This window comes from Coccinella septempunctata, chromosome X, assembly GCF_907165205.1.
Source record: "Coccinella septempunctata chromosome X, icCocSept1.1, whole genome shotgun sequence".
Lineage (NCBI taxonomy): Eukaryota > Metazoa > Arthropoda > Insecta > Coleoptera > Coccinellidae > Coccinella > Coccinella septempunctata.
The window spans coordinates 6,069,179-6,085,833 of record NC_058198.1 but is presented as its reverse complement, the minus strand read 5'-3'; the positions used below and the strand labels follow the sequence as shown (position 1 = coordinate 6,085,833).

At 36.2% G+C, this 16,655-nt stretch overlaps 1 protein-coding gene across 3 annotated transcripts in view; it reads left to right on the top strand.

The window, feature by feature from the left end:
• LOC123322236 (hemicentin-2-like) overlaps positions 1–16,655 on the top strand; it is a 297,343-nt gene that overhangs the window by 131,005 nt on the left and 149,683 nt on the right. For all 3 annotated transcript variants that reach the window (XM_044910147.1, XM_044910148.1, XM_044910150.1), the window contains one exon: positions 2,420–2,504. In XM_044910147.1, coding sequence (XP_044766082.1) covers positions 2,456–2,504 — 49 coding nt within the window. In that variant the 5' untranslated portion in view covers positions 2,420–2,455. The remainder of the gene's footprint in view (positions 1–2,419; positions 2,505–16,655) is intronic.

Genomic DNA, 16,655 nt, shown 5'->3' with positions numbered 1-16,655 from the left:
TAAAATTTATGCTATATAAAACAACATCTCATACTAAGTACAAATAATTCAATTCTCCAAGTCGAATCGAAGGGATGTATTCCAAGAAGGCACTTCTGAAATCAAAGTTTCGGAAATGGCTGGGCATAACAAGCGCTTTATATGGCCCCGCAGTTCATGCAGCATCTCGGATGGAAGCTGCAGCATCTGTATCCATTTAAGTAAGGTTAAAGTTGAATCATCAACATTTTGAACACATTCAACAACATAAAAGATAAATCTTAGAGGATTCTGATCGGTGTTTTTATAGGTTTTCAGTAGTATAAAACTCGATCCGAAGTTACTTTCGAAGAATTCAAAGTTGGCGAAATAAACTCTCCATTTCCAATTAAATTTTATGGTCGGCTTTCGATCTTCGCCGATGTGCAAAAACATCGAGGAGCAATGACGCATTTAGGGCCCTAGCAGGAATTCCAAATGATTACGATTCGTTTTTGTGCTCAAATTTGTATGACAATGAAATCGAATACGCGCCAGTGTGAATCACGACTTACAACCATCAGAAGGTACTTGGTTTGACATGTTTCATTCAAAAAAGAATTATTGGTAGGTGGAACAGAAATTGCTGCACTTTTAGGCATGGACACTACTTTCTCTTAGCGAGAACCAAAGAAAGAGTATCTGTTTGATTCCCTAGGGAATGACTTGAAATCTTCTGTTGAATTGATAGTTAGCTCACTTCTTCAGACATTTTTAGCTGATGGCAACAAACTCTGATTTTGTTATCATCAATTCATTCTGTATAATTGACAGTTTACTCTGTGTAAGCCAAGTAATTGTCAGTTTGAACAAGCAAATACTTTGTAGAATTGAGTACTTTGTTAAATTGTCAGTTTGAACTGGGTTTTTCAAAGCGTCGCTCCTTGTGGCGTGGATTTTTCTCCACCAGCAAACCGTTAACTTCAGATCAGTGGGAGTTGATCACTAACCGGCTGATCTACTGATTGCTTTCGACTTCCCCACTAGAAACCCGTTCAATTTGCAATGCAATACTTCGATTCGGACTGGGTGTATAGCGCCGAACGCATGCATACCCGTGGAATCCCTCATTAACCACGGAGCCAAAAATTATTAAACTCATTCGAATTCCACGAGTATCCACGAGTTAACTGAACTGATGTTCCACCAATTAGATCGTACCGATCCCGTTGAGAGAAACCTGAACAGAATGGGATTTCATCAAGACCAGATGAGATTTACTTGCGGATCAATTTCAATTATGTGCACCAGCTTGGTCCGTATCGGGATTTTTTTCTTCTTCGAATGCAAACGAGGCTGATCGAAAGCCCAACACTCCGCGATCGCTAATACCGGACCGGACGTTTTTATTGGGGAACACTTAAAGTGATGACTGACGATTTCTCAACGTGATTCGGTGATAAGGAGGGAACCGGAGGATTTTGAATAGCTTTTTTCCTACTCATCACTTAGGGACCGTCAATTCCACAATGAATTCGATGCCTTAGAAGCTCGGAAAATCAGAAAACACCTGAAGGATCCCACCATTTATGTTTTTAACGAGCAAGTTTCCCGGAGTATGCCGCTTCTTAAATGTTATAGAATTCGAAATATAAATTACATCCGGAGTTTTCACACAAATTGAGCATTTTTCTCTTTTTACCACATTGCCGGCAAATTCTCCGTTGAAATCAATTCATCCTATATTGAATTCGTGATGAGGTTATAGTTACGATAAATTTCTCATTCCTTCTTCAAAGAAGAGAGAAATATTTCGACATGTCTTCACAGAAGATGGTTCCACCAAAATTTTAACCGAGGTCAAGCATTAACAATTAATGGACGATTCAGAGTATTTCCTTTCTGGTGCTCCTTCTGACTCCTTCTAAGTGTAATTAAATTCGATTTCAATTATGTACCTGTTAAAATATTTGACAACAACTATCACAGAGTATAAGCAGCATTAGATTGAAGAACTATCGGTTGTTTCGATCAAATGTATGCATAGAACGAAATTGTTCACCCCAAGCACGAAAATGTATCTTATGAAAGAAGAACAATTTATCAGGAAATTTCATGAATGTTTGGAAATCTCCTCCTATTTCCTCCAATAAGGAGTTTTAACCATTGGCAGCCAGTATCATAGAAACATATAACTAATTCATCATAATACTCATGGAAATGAACATTATCAATTGACTTTCGACATTGGAAATCACTCTATGTTTCATTCATCGAAAATTACTTTAATGTATGCAATAACTGTCAGTCATTCCAATGGCATTTTTTTATTCTTTTCTTGGGCAAAAAGATATTCTCTTAAGTTTTGAACACATAAATATTGATCAGATTGAGGATGTGAGTCTTATTCTTGTGACTGTCGGTTCTGAAGAATTTTCTAATTTTCCTTCATCATTTTCAGATATAAATCCCTTTCACCGAGTGAGTGCACCAAACTATGAATCTGGCTAACAGGCAGTATAAGCTGTTCTTTATATTATTTTTGGGTAAGTCTTTGATTTCTATACTATTTTCTGAATGATCCGTAAAAAGGTATGAGAAAATATTGCGAAGGATTTGTAATGTATACGTATGACTATGAACAGAAAAAACACGAGACAAATCAACTGGAAGTTGATTGTTAGAGGTGAATTAAGGCCTGATTCAAAAATTGCGTTTACATACCGACGAAATTATGGCTCATTGGTTTCGAAAAACGTCTTACGAAGTCACGGAATGATGGATTGCTCCATTCGTTCGAATCGAATGGCAAAAACTGCCAAGGAAACCGGACGTTACGAAAAAATTTCGTGCATATAGAAATTTTCATCCCTTCTCTCTCGTACGGTCCGATCAGTTATGAAATTTGATCTGATGTCAGCCGGGTTAGGGGTCAGTTAAACCCTTCCCCGCTGTTCTGGCTGTGTTTTATTCCCCCGCGATTATCTATGGAACCGGAAGAGGAACTAGAAAAAACAACGGAAGTAAATCAGGAGAGTCGTTTTGGTCGTATCCGAATACGAAAATAAATCAATTAGGCGCAGCTATGAAAAACGATGTATAATGAAAAATGAGGAGAATGCACTGATCCATGATCGAATTTCACGGTTCTTTTGATGTGTCGATCCGCGCTGTAATTACACGAGTTGATCGTTCAACTCTGAATAAATTTTTGTCGCTTTGATAAATTGTCGGTGGCCAAATTTAGAACTTTCGGATGCGTCGTTGAAGAAAACAAAGAATTTTTGCGGTTTACTTCTGATATGCACTTTCATAAATTCATTCACTGTACACATAGATAATTGGTCTTCATAAGTGAGTTTAGTCAAGAGGGGACTGATCCAGAACTCTAATTCTAAATGGTTTTCAGGTAGGGTATGAAAATTCAATAGTTGCTTGCTTGAACATATTGCTTATGTGCATGGTATCTGAATATAAAACTGGTTATTTCTGTCAACGGTGAGACACTTATACAAGTTTTTTTTAAATACTAATTTTACGAGAACATACCTACTATCTCCCAGCCTATCAGGAGATGTTTCTTGAAATAGCCAAATGAAATCCACCCATTTCTTTTTGATGAATATTTTAGGAGATTCAAAAATTCAGTATGGGAATGGCTTATTGTTGGAATTCCTCTTGTTATCTTAGAAATAATTTAACTGTGTTTTTATTGAATAATGCGGAATAAATTGACCATGAGTGATTTGTGTATAAATCAAAGGGAGAATAATAAGATTATTAATTCTTGATTATGTTAAAAAACAGAATGGATTCAAGTAGTGACTGGATAATATTTGAAAATCTTCTGCAAATTCTGTAAACATTTGAAACTACATATTCTCTAGAACAGATATCTTCCTTTAAATTCAATCTTCCTTTGGAAAACTCTAAGGAAAAATCTTCAGTATTTGGTAAGCGAAATAAATAATCACATAAATTTTAATATGAATGGGAAACTACACGATGTCCGATACTCAATCGAACTACATGTAAGAAGGTAATTTTTTTTTCCTTACCTGACGGAATTCATGAACAACACATGAAATTTTCTTTTTATTATTGACTCGAGTTTCGTGTTCAGTCCCGGTAGAGTGTTAAAGTATGTTACACAGTAATTCATTAGAATAACTCCGAAAGATACATTCTAAAATCAGAGTAGGACAGAAACCTATTTTTTCAATGGGATCCAATTTGGAATCTTACAACTTAAACTCAATTCTCTTCTTTTCAATTGGCATAAGAATTCTCCTTCGAGTCTAGAGAGTGATATCAAACATACTTCCGATACTGTTTTTTTTTCCATTAATCTAATCATAATCTCATGAGTCCTTCCAAATCCAAAAAACAGAAACTATTTCGGAAATCCAACCTTTTACTGGAGGCGAATTTAAATTATTTCTTTTCGATGAATAATTTCAACCATATCCTCAATACAATAAGTCAAAGAACAGAGGGGTTTTGTGGTTCCACAAGTAAGAAATTTTTTCGAGGATCCACTGTCGTAGGCAATTAAATCCGTAAGGATAAATGGAATCTGATCCTGTTCTACTAGAGATAGTGTGCAGCACTGAAATATTCGTCGCATAGAAGAGATTGCATTCCAAAAGGAAAGTAGGGAAACGCTCAAACCGCTTTTGTGGTTTGTCCCACAGTGCCAGTTGAACACTTTGATACTAAATTGCAACAATGCAATGATATTAGAACTATCGACCTTCTCATGATGGTGGTTTCGAATTGACGATAATTTCCTTTGTGTTTATCCAATTAGGAACTCTGGAGGTGATATAGCATAATATGACCCTTAACCAAATGAAGAACACAGATGTCAAAGGGAGACGATCAACTATGTATCCAGTTATGAGTTCAAAAATAATCTCTCATGATACAGGATAAATTGTCCAAATTTCAGTTCGATGGTTTTCATTTACGTTGTGTTTTATTCTTTGATAAACATTAAAGGAATTGACGAATTTGGGAATCTTAAAGGAAAGATCTGTCGAAATTTTTCTTTTTTTGCGAATTGTGTGTTTTTTCAAGCATTCTCACGGAGCGAATCGGCATATCGATGAATGGTTGAGAATTCGTTTTTACTGGCCTTTTCTCCTCGACGAAAAACATCTCCTTGCTAGCCCGTATCTTTACACACTGATATTCGATGCATGTTGATGTAAATTCTGCATCTGGTGTAGAATATGTGATTTCTACATACGAAGATATAGTTTTTTCATAATTCCACACCGTTAAATGACTGGAATTCAGTAGATAATCCATCACACGTGTGTTTTTGATCTGGTGTCTTCAATTCATGGTTGATTGGAGTTGGTGCTATTCAAATTCAGTTGGAGATGTCAAATTCATGGGAGTTGTACAGTTTCCGATGTTTTACGAACATTCCTCTCGTAAAACTATTCGATTGCTCCAAAGTTCATTCGCTGAATCCACAAAACACTTCTATTTTTGATTATTGAATTCCCCCCATGAAAGTTTGGATTAATATAATTTCAACTGTAGTTCGTAGAAGTTTCGAAAAGCACGAGTTCAACAGTTGATTTTATATAATTCTGTTTGTTTAGGTTTATACTCGCCGAGGTTAATTGGACCAGTCGTGTTGTATTACGTCTAGTGATCATCTAGGAGAGAAAGCAGTTTCAACTTTCCAAAATACAATGTTGATACAAATTTGAAGTCGATAGAAATTAATACTGATTTCAGGAATCCCGTTTGATTTACTGTTGTTCGAATATGGAAATGTACGAATAACAACTGATAGTTTCCTGTGATTCCTCGGATTTTCGAGTGTAGTTTTATGCAGATTGATATCGGTCTGCATGCATCGTCCTGTATGACAGGCTTTTCAGTGTTATTGGGAAAGATAACTCCTGAAACTGTATCTCCCACTGCCCCAAACGACACGTGCTAGCACATAATTAACCATTTAACCATCCAGTGAATAGAGAAAATAATATTTAATGAAAACTCGATGAGAAAAAGGAACCCTTTTGGAAACCACTGTACCACACACTACACGCCTGAGTAAAACCAAAAACCCAACAATTGTATTACTATTTCATCAAAATCAAACACAAATTTTTCGGTTTTCACTTAAGTATTGTCGACCCCCACTTCAAGCAAAATTAAAAAATGATTTTATGAAGATGTATCAGGGTGAAAGACCTGAGCCAATTGAAGAGCAAAACAACAAGTTTTTTCGATATTTCTATCCCTAGAATCACCGATGAAATAGCAGCTCGACATCTATTATAGTTTTGATGTGAAATCATCAACTGCAGTTGTTATTTTGTCATCGATTTTGAAAGGAAAACCGTGTAGGATGTAGTGCCTCATGTTTGCGTCAAGAAGTATAGTTTCAGGGTTGGAAAAAAAGAGAAACCATTATTTATTACGATAAAGCTATCGTGGCTCCTTGCAGACTTCCGCAGCTCTTGTCCGTGTTCATACAGATAAATATCGGAAAAAATTCACAATGCTATCTCGAAATTTGTTCGCTCCCCCATTTATTGTAGGCTGCCAATTCTTCGCCATTCCGTAGCTTAGATATTTGATTATGATAACGGACTTTTGTAATGTCCCTGGAAACAGAGGATGTAATGGATCCCTTTTCTTTTCTTTGACGTTATATAACCTGGAATTGTCACGTTCTTCCGGGGCCCTGTGATATATTTCGCCATTGGTGATATGCCTTTTTATCCAGATTAGAGTGACGCGGGACGTACGCGCTTCTTTTTCCGATTAAAACGGAACATGTTGTTCGGAAAAGGAGCACTATGAAGTTCCTCCTTCCACCAATTCTCATTTATCTCAACAACACGCGGTGTTCGTATGCAGATTGGGATTTCCGGGTGGAAACTCATGTCAATATAGGGCGCCACTTTGATAGGATTCCATTTTTAGCGGAGCTAATTTGCTTTCGCACGAATGGATGATGCATATGTATCGATATTGCGATTTTCTTTGCATTGTTATCATCGCGATGAAAAGCCTCAGAAATCCAGATGATCGCAATAATAAACCGCATAGAATCGTCAGTGGAATCTGTCGATTTGAATGTAGATTAGGTTGTTGAAGTCGATTTCTTGTCAAAGACACTGTAAAAGCTGGCTGAGTTATTGAAACGTCTGATTTCATTTATCTGTTCAAATATGAACGAGCTTGAGTAGTTTTCTTTCAAATATCCAGCATATATCACAATTATAAAGATATACCTATTTATTTTATATCAACAAACACCTTACAGAATTTCAAATATAAAATTATGCCCCCACCCCAACATCGCTCCCATCAACAGCCACTGCAAACGAGCTCAATGAAATTTCGAGATTTATTACTAGAACAGTTGCTTTTTTAGAATATGTATTACATTTAGATCTTCGACTATTTTTCTGGGAGATACGAGTATCGAAAGTTAACCTTCGAAAAATCCCTAAAAAGATGGGGTCAGTAAAAAAATCGTCGAGAAGTTGATACCAAAAAAGTATCTTCATTGATTTATGGACAAAATGATCTTCTCATTTCAAACAATTGTGTCTATGTCCTGTGCTTCTTCGTTTTTTCCCAAAAATCATGCCAGACTACAAATTGTCCTTCTTTATTTAGGCTGGCTCGAAATATAGAGAAAAATTTCTGAACGACGCACTCATATTTTGCTGAAAATTGTTGATTCAAATCCTGTGCTTACTCCACAGAATGTTTGAAAAACCACAGAACATGAAATTGTAAGTAATCTGACTATGTAATTTGAACTTGATTTCATACCACTTCGTGTGTATTGGAATAGGGATGGAGTTTCCTAGAGGAAACTCATTTCAATATGGAATGCTGTCTTGATATACCCCTCACTTTTTCTCCCAACACATGTCCACTCTCTTATGTTAATTCCTCAGGGATATATAAGAATTATTCAAATCCAGAGTCGCTGCTCCGGAAGTTGGTTTCCGTGTCAACAGGCCGTGAAATGGGGTTAACCTATACGAAATGAGTGATGGAATATACTATATGGGGACAAATTCCAACGCATATATATCGCGCCGGCTCATATGGGGGTTCGTTAAAAGGGTAACGAAACAATCGCATACGAAGATTGCCTCTGCTTTCTCACAAGCACTTCGATGTGCCTTCCATACATTAATTTTTCTCCGGATGTGATTCTTGCTGGAGAAAAATTCTCAAAAATCAGCATGGAGCAGGAGAGACGGCTGTACTCGTAAATAAAGTGCTTCCAGAAGAAAAAACGTCTGCTTTGGTGGAAGAGAAGTTTATCGAAGTGGTTCATTTCGTTTACACAAAAAAATTGAGAGACGAAAGGATCTGATAGATAAATTCCTTGGTGTTTCAGTCATATAACATATTTGGACATCTTCTGTTATTATTCCCATTTTTACCATGGTATCTACTCGTTACTGCCTAATTCATTTTGTCGAGTTGATGTAGTCCTGTTGGAGATGAGAGTGAATAGAGAAATCGCCGATTATAAAATCCTCCAATGAATTCGAAACTATAAGGTTCCCGGTAGCTTCATCAATTATATCTCCCATATTCTCTAGAGACTTGCTTCAGATAATCACTGTTTCCCTCGGAAATTGACTACACAGAAAAGTATCCTATTCCAGACGTTTTTTCATAAGTTCCTCGGAGTTCGAGCGGATAATTCGGGTCTAATTGGTTGGAAAATTTTTGTGAATGGGATCATCAGTGTGGATGAGTTGGCGCTAGCTCACTCTGGTTGCTGCTTAGTCTCATCTATATCCAATATAGTAAACATTTTCATATTTCTGCCTTTCAATTCGTACGTTACGAGAATATTTAAAATATTTTAATGTACACGAAATGTTCGAATCAACCGACACTATATAATTGAAGGTTTCTGAGTTTAAGGGTCCAAATGCCAATTTTATCTTAACTAAAAGGCTCAATACCTAAACCTCTTTTATACAGGAAATCATAAAAAATTCAATACAATCGGAATCCAAGGATGAAATACAAAATAAACATTCAATATCTCAAGTGCCTCATGAAGGAATGTTGAAAATGGGCTAAGAATATTGATCAGATTTCTATTTGGGATATTGAATATTCGTAGAACTATTTTTTCGGTGGTTATGTGAGCTAAGATGTTCTTCATCTTCAAATATTTAGTAAAAAAACTTTTTGAAAGTTATTTAATTCGAACATTTTTTATTCGAGGTAATTTTTTGATGAAAGAGTTTGGATTTAATCAGGGTTGGCAATGTAAAGCTCGTATTAGGAAACATATCTGCATTTATCAAATGGTAAACCGGTTTGTGTTGATCAGTAAATACGAAGCGCTTATTTACATAGTATTCTCATATTTCGAATCTGAAAAGAGGCAGTTCAATTGTTTGATTAAGAGCAAGAGACCCCTCTTGATTTTTTCTGAGGATGAAAATTTTTGTTGGAGGCAGAATTACAAAAGATGTTCCCAGGAAATGTTATATCATAATTTTGCTGAAACTGGGCATATTTATTCCCTTTGGTATGACTTCTGCTATGTAGATCCCCATTAAGATAGTGGATTTCCATTCTTGACCCCAAGAAAGCGAACGAGATTTTCATTACACAAATTGGATTTCTGTAATTGGAGAGCATCACATTGTAAATGAATAAAGTGAATGTTTATGGAAATTCATAATTTTGTGGTGGACCTCTTGGAAACTGAATCAGAGAGGGAGAAATCTTGAGAAGAATTTCATTACATATTGGAATGTTCCTATTTTATGCTGAGAAGTACACTCAGTGACATCAGAAGTGTTGGAGAGGGAGGGAAAATAATTCTTTTGAAACAGAATTATCATACAATTTCAGAATTGAGGTTCGGAATGTGCCGATCCTTGGCGATGGTTTCGGAGTTGTTTTCAATTATTTTTAACGTTCGTAAAGGATCTGTCAAATATAATCGAAACTTGTGCAGACTTTCACCAGAAAATTGAAAAAATCTGCATCTCAGAAACTATTCTCTAGATGATGCGCAGATTCTGTACGAATCTGTAAAACCTCATATAGTGCCAAGTAGGTATTTTTGTTCGACCAGATCAGATCTGTATTTTCAGAAATATCGAGGAATTTTTATTCGGCGAGCTCAGCAGTGATGAACTAGTTCAATACCTGAATGGGTGACCACTGACTCCTGATCCTTGAGGAAATTATGCTAAATAGAAGTAAATATACTTCTCAAAAATTTCAGTGGATATTCGAAAGAAACCTCACTTTTTGCACTTGAATCAAATGTTCAGTATTGCTGCACACTGGTCTCTGAAGTTCAGTGTCACTTCTAAATGGGGTACGTCCGATAAAACTACGTAGATGAAATCAATTCCTCTCATCAAACATGTATGTCCTCCTCCTTTCAGATCTCAAAAGTCAAACAGAAAATGGCGGAATCGAATTCCTGCAGGAAGGGCTGGGAACAATTCAATTGCACCATAATAGGGTTCCATGAAATATAAACTATGTGTATTCTGTCCTCCGAGACCGGTGAATAATGAAAGAGGGAAAAAACTGACGAAATTCGATATATCCCCTTCTCTTTCGTCCCGGCCCAGCAATCTGATTAATATTACAAAAGTATGATTGCATCCTCGATTTTCACGCCGTTTTCCCTTCATGACTGCCCAGTTTCCGGGGCACACCTATGCGAAAATGGGGCCTCGAATTTTCTTCCTCTCAGTATCGGAATCGACTGTATACTTATTTCTCCCTATTGTAGTGTAGGACGAGGGGAACAAACAGGATATAGGAAGGCTTAAAGGCAGATATTCCGTGATACGTGAAGATTTGTTCTATCCGGATTTCGTTCGTTTTTTCCATGCCAATTGTTGAAGATGATCTCTTTGTTTGGGTATGTTCTGTTGTTATTTTCTCTTTATTGAGATAAGTGGGTGTAATCGTACACGCACCTCACGAGAAAACGCTAAGGCATATACTTGTATTTTCCGAAATGTTATATTTCTCAAAAACTCATTCTCAGTCAATGCAAGACTATATGAGTTCGGAAATTAAAATCTCATTCTCTTGAATTTTTGTTTCAGAATTTATCCTAATTTTTTTGATCTAAATAAGAAGACACATTCAATTCGATAATGATCATTTCTAATGTGAATTTTTCTGTCTACAAGCTCACATAGTTAATTATGAATAATAACGGGTACTTCCTCAAATTTCATTGCAGGGATTTCGATCAAAATGTTATTTTTCGGCAATAATTGATCCCTTGATGATAATTCTATCTACAGTGAGAGTGAATTTCCATATTATCCACGAATATTGGAAAACTCCATCGAAAACATTGATAAGCACTCTTCTATTTGCTCATACATAAATATCAACGAATAATTCCCGGATTTGACGAAACTGTTGTGCCATTTCGATCGGAATGTTGTTTTCAAGCAATAAGTGATACTTTAGTAGAATCGCTAAAACATTTTTCAGCACCTCGCAATTCGCAGAGATTTATTTAATAAAAACTATCTCATGATTAAATGACCAGTCAGATTCAAATTAATCCAAAAACAACAGAACGTCTTGTGGCATCGAGAAATATTGTTGGAATCAACACATTTTTTCAATGAAAAAACCTAATTAAAGATTTCAGATAAAAATCCGGTAGTTTCAGCATACCAATTAAAAATTGAATGGACTGTCCAAATACCTTCGGAACGTTATTTTCGATGCAACATGGTCAGCCAAATGGTCGGCTATATTTCAATTAAATATATGTTTTAAAACGGGTAGTTTATCATAAAATATGGACAGCATTACTCTCAGTGGAAATGATATCCGGAAATGTCAATAGATTTTTTCATTTATTGGGGATGGTCTCATTTCACGGAATGGGGAGATACGTTGAGTGATATCGACAGTGTCGCTCTATTGAACATTATTCTTTCCGATTCCGCCATGCTTGTTTGTTCGTTTAAACCGGACAAATTCAATTTTTGCCCCCTCACAAATGCTGTCAGATTGGTCGTTTTGTTTCCTGTATAATGTACAAGGCTGCTCATAAAGCTTCCTAGTATATTTATGTACAAGGAATTTATTTCGGTTTTATCAATTCAAAATATGTCTGACAAGCTAAGATTAGAAGAATGTTGTATTAGGCCTTCAATTTTCACATAGTAGTAGGTACGACTTTCATTGACAACGAACTTTTTGATATTGATCGCTAAACATGCAAGGTTATTTCTTGAGGAAAAATTAAGCCTTCTAGAAGTTGTTTTGATTTCATTCTAATCTCTAGGTGAATGTATTTTAGATCTACCAGACTATCTCCTCCAGGGTATTGTGAAATTGTGCCATTGTGCGCATTTTTATTCCAACTACATTTGCTGCTCGAGCACCTAGAAGAGAGCAGGGGTTTATTTTTGATACTGTCTACAAAACCTTATTTTTATCACGACTTTCATGAGGTTTCTGCCAAGATGTTTCCTCGATTCACTTTTTGAGGCTCAGAAAATTCATTAATTTAAGTGTTTTTCACACATCAGGACTTCTTTCTATGTAAAATGTGCTTGAGTAACTAATCATCCATTTAATTTGGAATATCTGGGGTCTATAGCATAGTACGATGATTTGTTAATAACTCAGTAACCTATTTTAAAAATTGCGTGAATAGGGTATTTTCTGTATTCGGCCTTCAGTCGTTGTAGGAACTGAATACCAAAACTCTGCCCTTTACTGCGGAATTAATCAACATGTTTGTTCGTTTTCATCGAAACAATTCAAACCCCCGCAGTGTGGTAGGGAAATGTATTATTATTTGAATTTAACTCAGCCATAACATTGAATAGACTATGGATTTATTGACCTGTCTACGCACATTGATGATATCATTCGTTAGCGAATGATTTTGATTAGATTATGATTAAATACTCGGTACTGAAGGAAGTTATTGTAATTAATTGCAATCAGAATGGGAGAAAATGCCATACTATCCGTTTTTGTGGAGACTATCAGCATCATAGAATTTTCATGGTTTTTTTATTACTTTTTTACAGCGAATAAGCAAAATACAATTTATTTTAAGTTGAACTACTTTGCCTTTCACTTCTTGTTTCATCAAGAAAATCAGACTACCTACGGCTTCTGTTCCTCTTTGCCATTAATGATTTTCAAGCACAAACCTACGATGAAATATGTCCGGCTTGCAATAAAAAATCACCTTAATTTTTCCCCATTGGCAATATTCTCTGTGTACTCTTTCAAAAGCGCCATCCTGTATGTACGAAATATAAAGCCGAACAAACAATACTGAATATTCCATTATGATGTCTATTCTAAGGTGAGGTATTACTGTGATGGTTAAACAATTATGAACAGTAAATACCACGTTATCTGGAAATTTAAATAATTAATATATTGTTTAAGAGAAGTAGTTATATCGCATTGCTCATGAAACTCAGATGGAGCAAATTGGAATTCTAGTTGGCTGAGAATTTAATTTCGTGTATAGCAGAGCCTGGGATTAAATAAAAGCCATCTTCGCCTATACTCGTATGAGCTCACAGGCGAATACGAGATATTTACAATTTTTGATTCTGTCGGAATTACTCGTATAGCTGTTGACTCTTTCACACAATGGTTTACCATAACAAAAACTAAGATATTAATTCTGCTTTCGCTAAAAATAATCTAAGACATAACATATTTGCCACAGTATGCTTCAAATATACTCATTCCTCTGCCGAAACTCGAGAAATTCTCCTTGAACACAGGATATTTTAAATAGCTTTCTGAAATCCTTTTGAACCTTGAAAACTTGTAACTATACTTATCGTTTCCATTTTACCCATTTCTGAATAATAAATGTCCGTTCTCGATGTTTCATTGAGGTTATATTTTCACAATTTTTCTCTTCTACCTCTAAACGATCTAGACTAACACATAGCTATAATATTTTCATTTTATACAGTCTCATAAAACGTTACACGTGATTCATTCTAACAATAGCATCATACAGAGGGTGAAAATGAAATCCTCTACTTTCATTCTCATCTTGGCCATGATTTTATCGAAATACTTAAAGTGATTTTGAAAGGTCTACACGGTGGAAAACCTAACTAGAGTTTATCAAATATCATTCGCCACTGTTCAAGCTCTTTTTAGTGTTTTTGCTCCAGAAACTCAATGTAATTTTTACATTAACTTCAAAAAGTATAATTTTTTTGCAAAGGGAGCAAAAAATGTAGGTAAAACATAAATTGGCAGTTCAGTATGAATGAAAGAATCTTTTGAACTCTACATTTTCCATGATATCTCTGAAACCACATCAATTCATGTTGGTGTATTTTCCAGATTCATATTGATGCTATTAAAAATAATGTCGTTTTTTCAGCATTTCCCTGATATCCTTCATTTACGTAACGAACGAAACATTGAATTCTATCTGGCGAATAAAGCAGACCTAATCGCCTCTGTAAATACTGCACTAGCAAAAAATTGCGGCAGCGTTGAGGATTTTCTTGAAATGATTCATTTGACCGCGGCTTGAAGAGCGAAATAAAATTTTTTGTTGTTCGCCATAGGAATTCTTCGGCGTTGAGACGGAATGAATTTTAATTTTCGGTATATCAAGGTAGTGTACCGTAAAATCAAATATGAATAAATTCACCGGTTATTTTGCTGGGCAATTTTTTTGTGCCGTTTATCCCGCCCCAACAGCTATGCCCAACCCTAAATCAAGAACGTGGTAATCATAACTTGGGATGTAGTAATTTCTGGAATCATTCTCGGCTACGTTGATGCTGGATGGACTAACCCAACTCAACTGGCGTTGTTTATTCCTCTTTCTTCTCATTAATGGCAAAAAGAGTTTGATGAATTCTTGACTCTCAATGAGACAGGTGGTACATAATGGAGGCTCACATCACTTCTAGGTGGTGTTTGTGAGTTATGGCTGTGTAGAACTGATTTGCTCCTTACGATTGAGTGGTGTTATCAGAGATCGTTTGATCGTTGTTGAGGTTGGGTTGGATCATCCAAAGAAGTTTCTTCGAAACTTTAAAAGTGCGAGATCTGAGAAGTATCCGGATGTCAGGAACAAAATCTCACACCTCCTCAATGGATTCCATACAGGATGCACCTATTGGGAATTGGTCAAGCAGAAAACGACAAGTGCAGATTCTGTATGAGGAGTAAGCTTCGAAACACCATTGCTAGTCAACGCAAAGAATTTCTTTCGATCAGAACTTGTAGGAGTGAGGAAGTAACTTCCTCGAAGTCATCCCAGATACTAGAGTTGAAGAACTGGAGGGCCAGCTGTAGACTACGTAATGGAGAGAACAACTCTGATGGGGACACGATAAAATCGCAGTGCAATGGAAATTCCTCAAATCTACAATGCAGAAGGAAGATTTAATTTTCTCGAGGTACATATTAAAGCTTTGAGCCCATGTAGAGTATCCCATAAGACCATTCGTTCGACCTACTGGTATACACCGTGCAATAATTATCGGCCTTTACAACTCCCAGTCGTTAGAAATACTCCTTATGAGGAATTTTTTCCAGCTCCGGGTATATATATGAAGAACAACACTTGATGGGGTAATATTTCATATTTTCCACGTTCACCTGAGTCCTTTGAGAACTTTTTTTCCACGTCCGCTCGTTCCTGTAAATCAAGATGAAACGCGAAAACCTCCGGGGCGTTTCATCAATATGAAACGAAAGAATACAAGAAAAGCACACTTAATTGAGTTTCAAAGCCACATTATTTCGGTATAATATAAACGAAGCGAATTAAGGGAGGCTTACCCGAAAAGGTGGAACGCTTCAAAAAGCAGAAATAACTAGAGCGACGAATCCGCGAAACGTTTCGGCCACGTTGGATTTAGCTTATTATCGAAAATTTAATTTCAACAACAGATTTCTTTGTTGCCAATGGACTGAGTTGATTCGATGGAGCTCAAGAGTTTTTTTCATTACGCATCATTTACGAGATCTTGAATAAATCAAGATGGACAGTTGATATTCTCGACGGAAATGGTATTACAAAGCAAAAATGGGAAAAAAGCTCATGATGAATTGAAATTTGAGTGTTTGCTTTGGCATCCTAGTGGCTTCTCGTCCATTGTTATGATTCTCACTCAGGTGAGACAACATAAAAAAAGGCAACGTATCACCAAATAACTCGTTTCTAAAAAGCTCCAGGAAAGTAAAACAAGAACAGTGTTGTTACCTACTCATAAAAAATATATCAGAGGCTTGAACTTTCTGATTTGCAAATTACAAGTACTACCATCGTTATGCTCACGTTGAAAAATGACCAGGAGGCATAAGGATAATCAATTCTAACTTCAGGCTGAGCTGAACGTGTACAACTATTCGACAAATTACTCTTTCTGTTAGTCAACAAACGGTGCCCGAGAATTCCTCTTGTTCATACCCTAATAGCGTTACAAAATTGCTCCAGTATAAACTTCACACCATTTCAAAAGCTCCGCTAAATTCCTCCCTACACGTAAAAATAATGAAGCCCATTCAGATAATTGACTTTCATACGTAGGCCTGAAAGTTCCATACTCGGCGTGTATGATTAATATTACTTAACATGCCAGAAAATTTGCACAAAAGCGTGGTATCAGATGGGTTAGGTAAACAATAATACTAAGCCTATAAATGCAAAG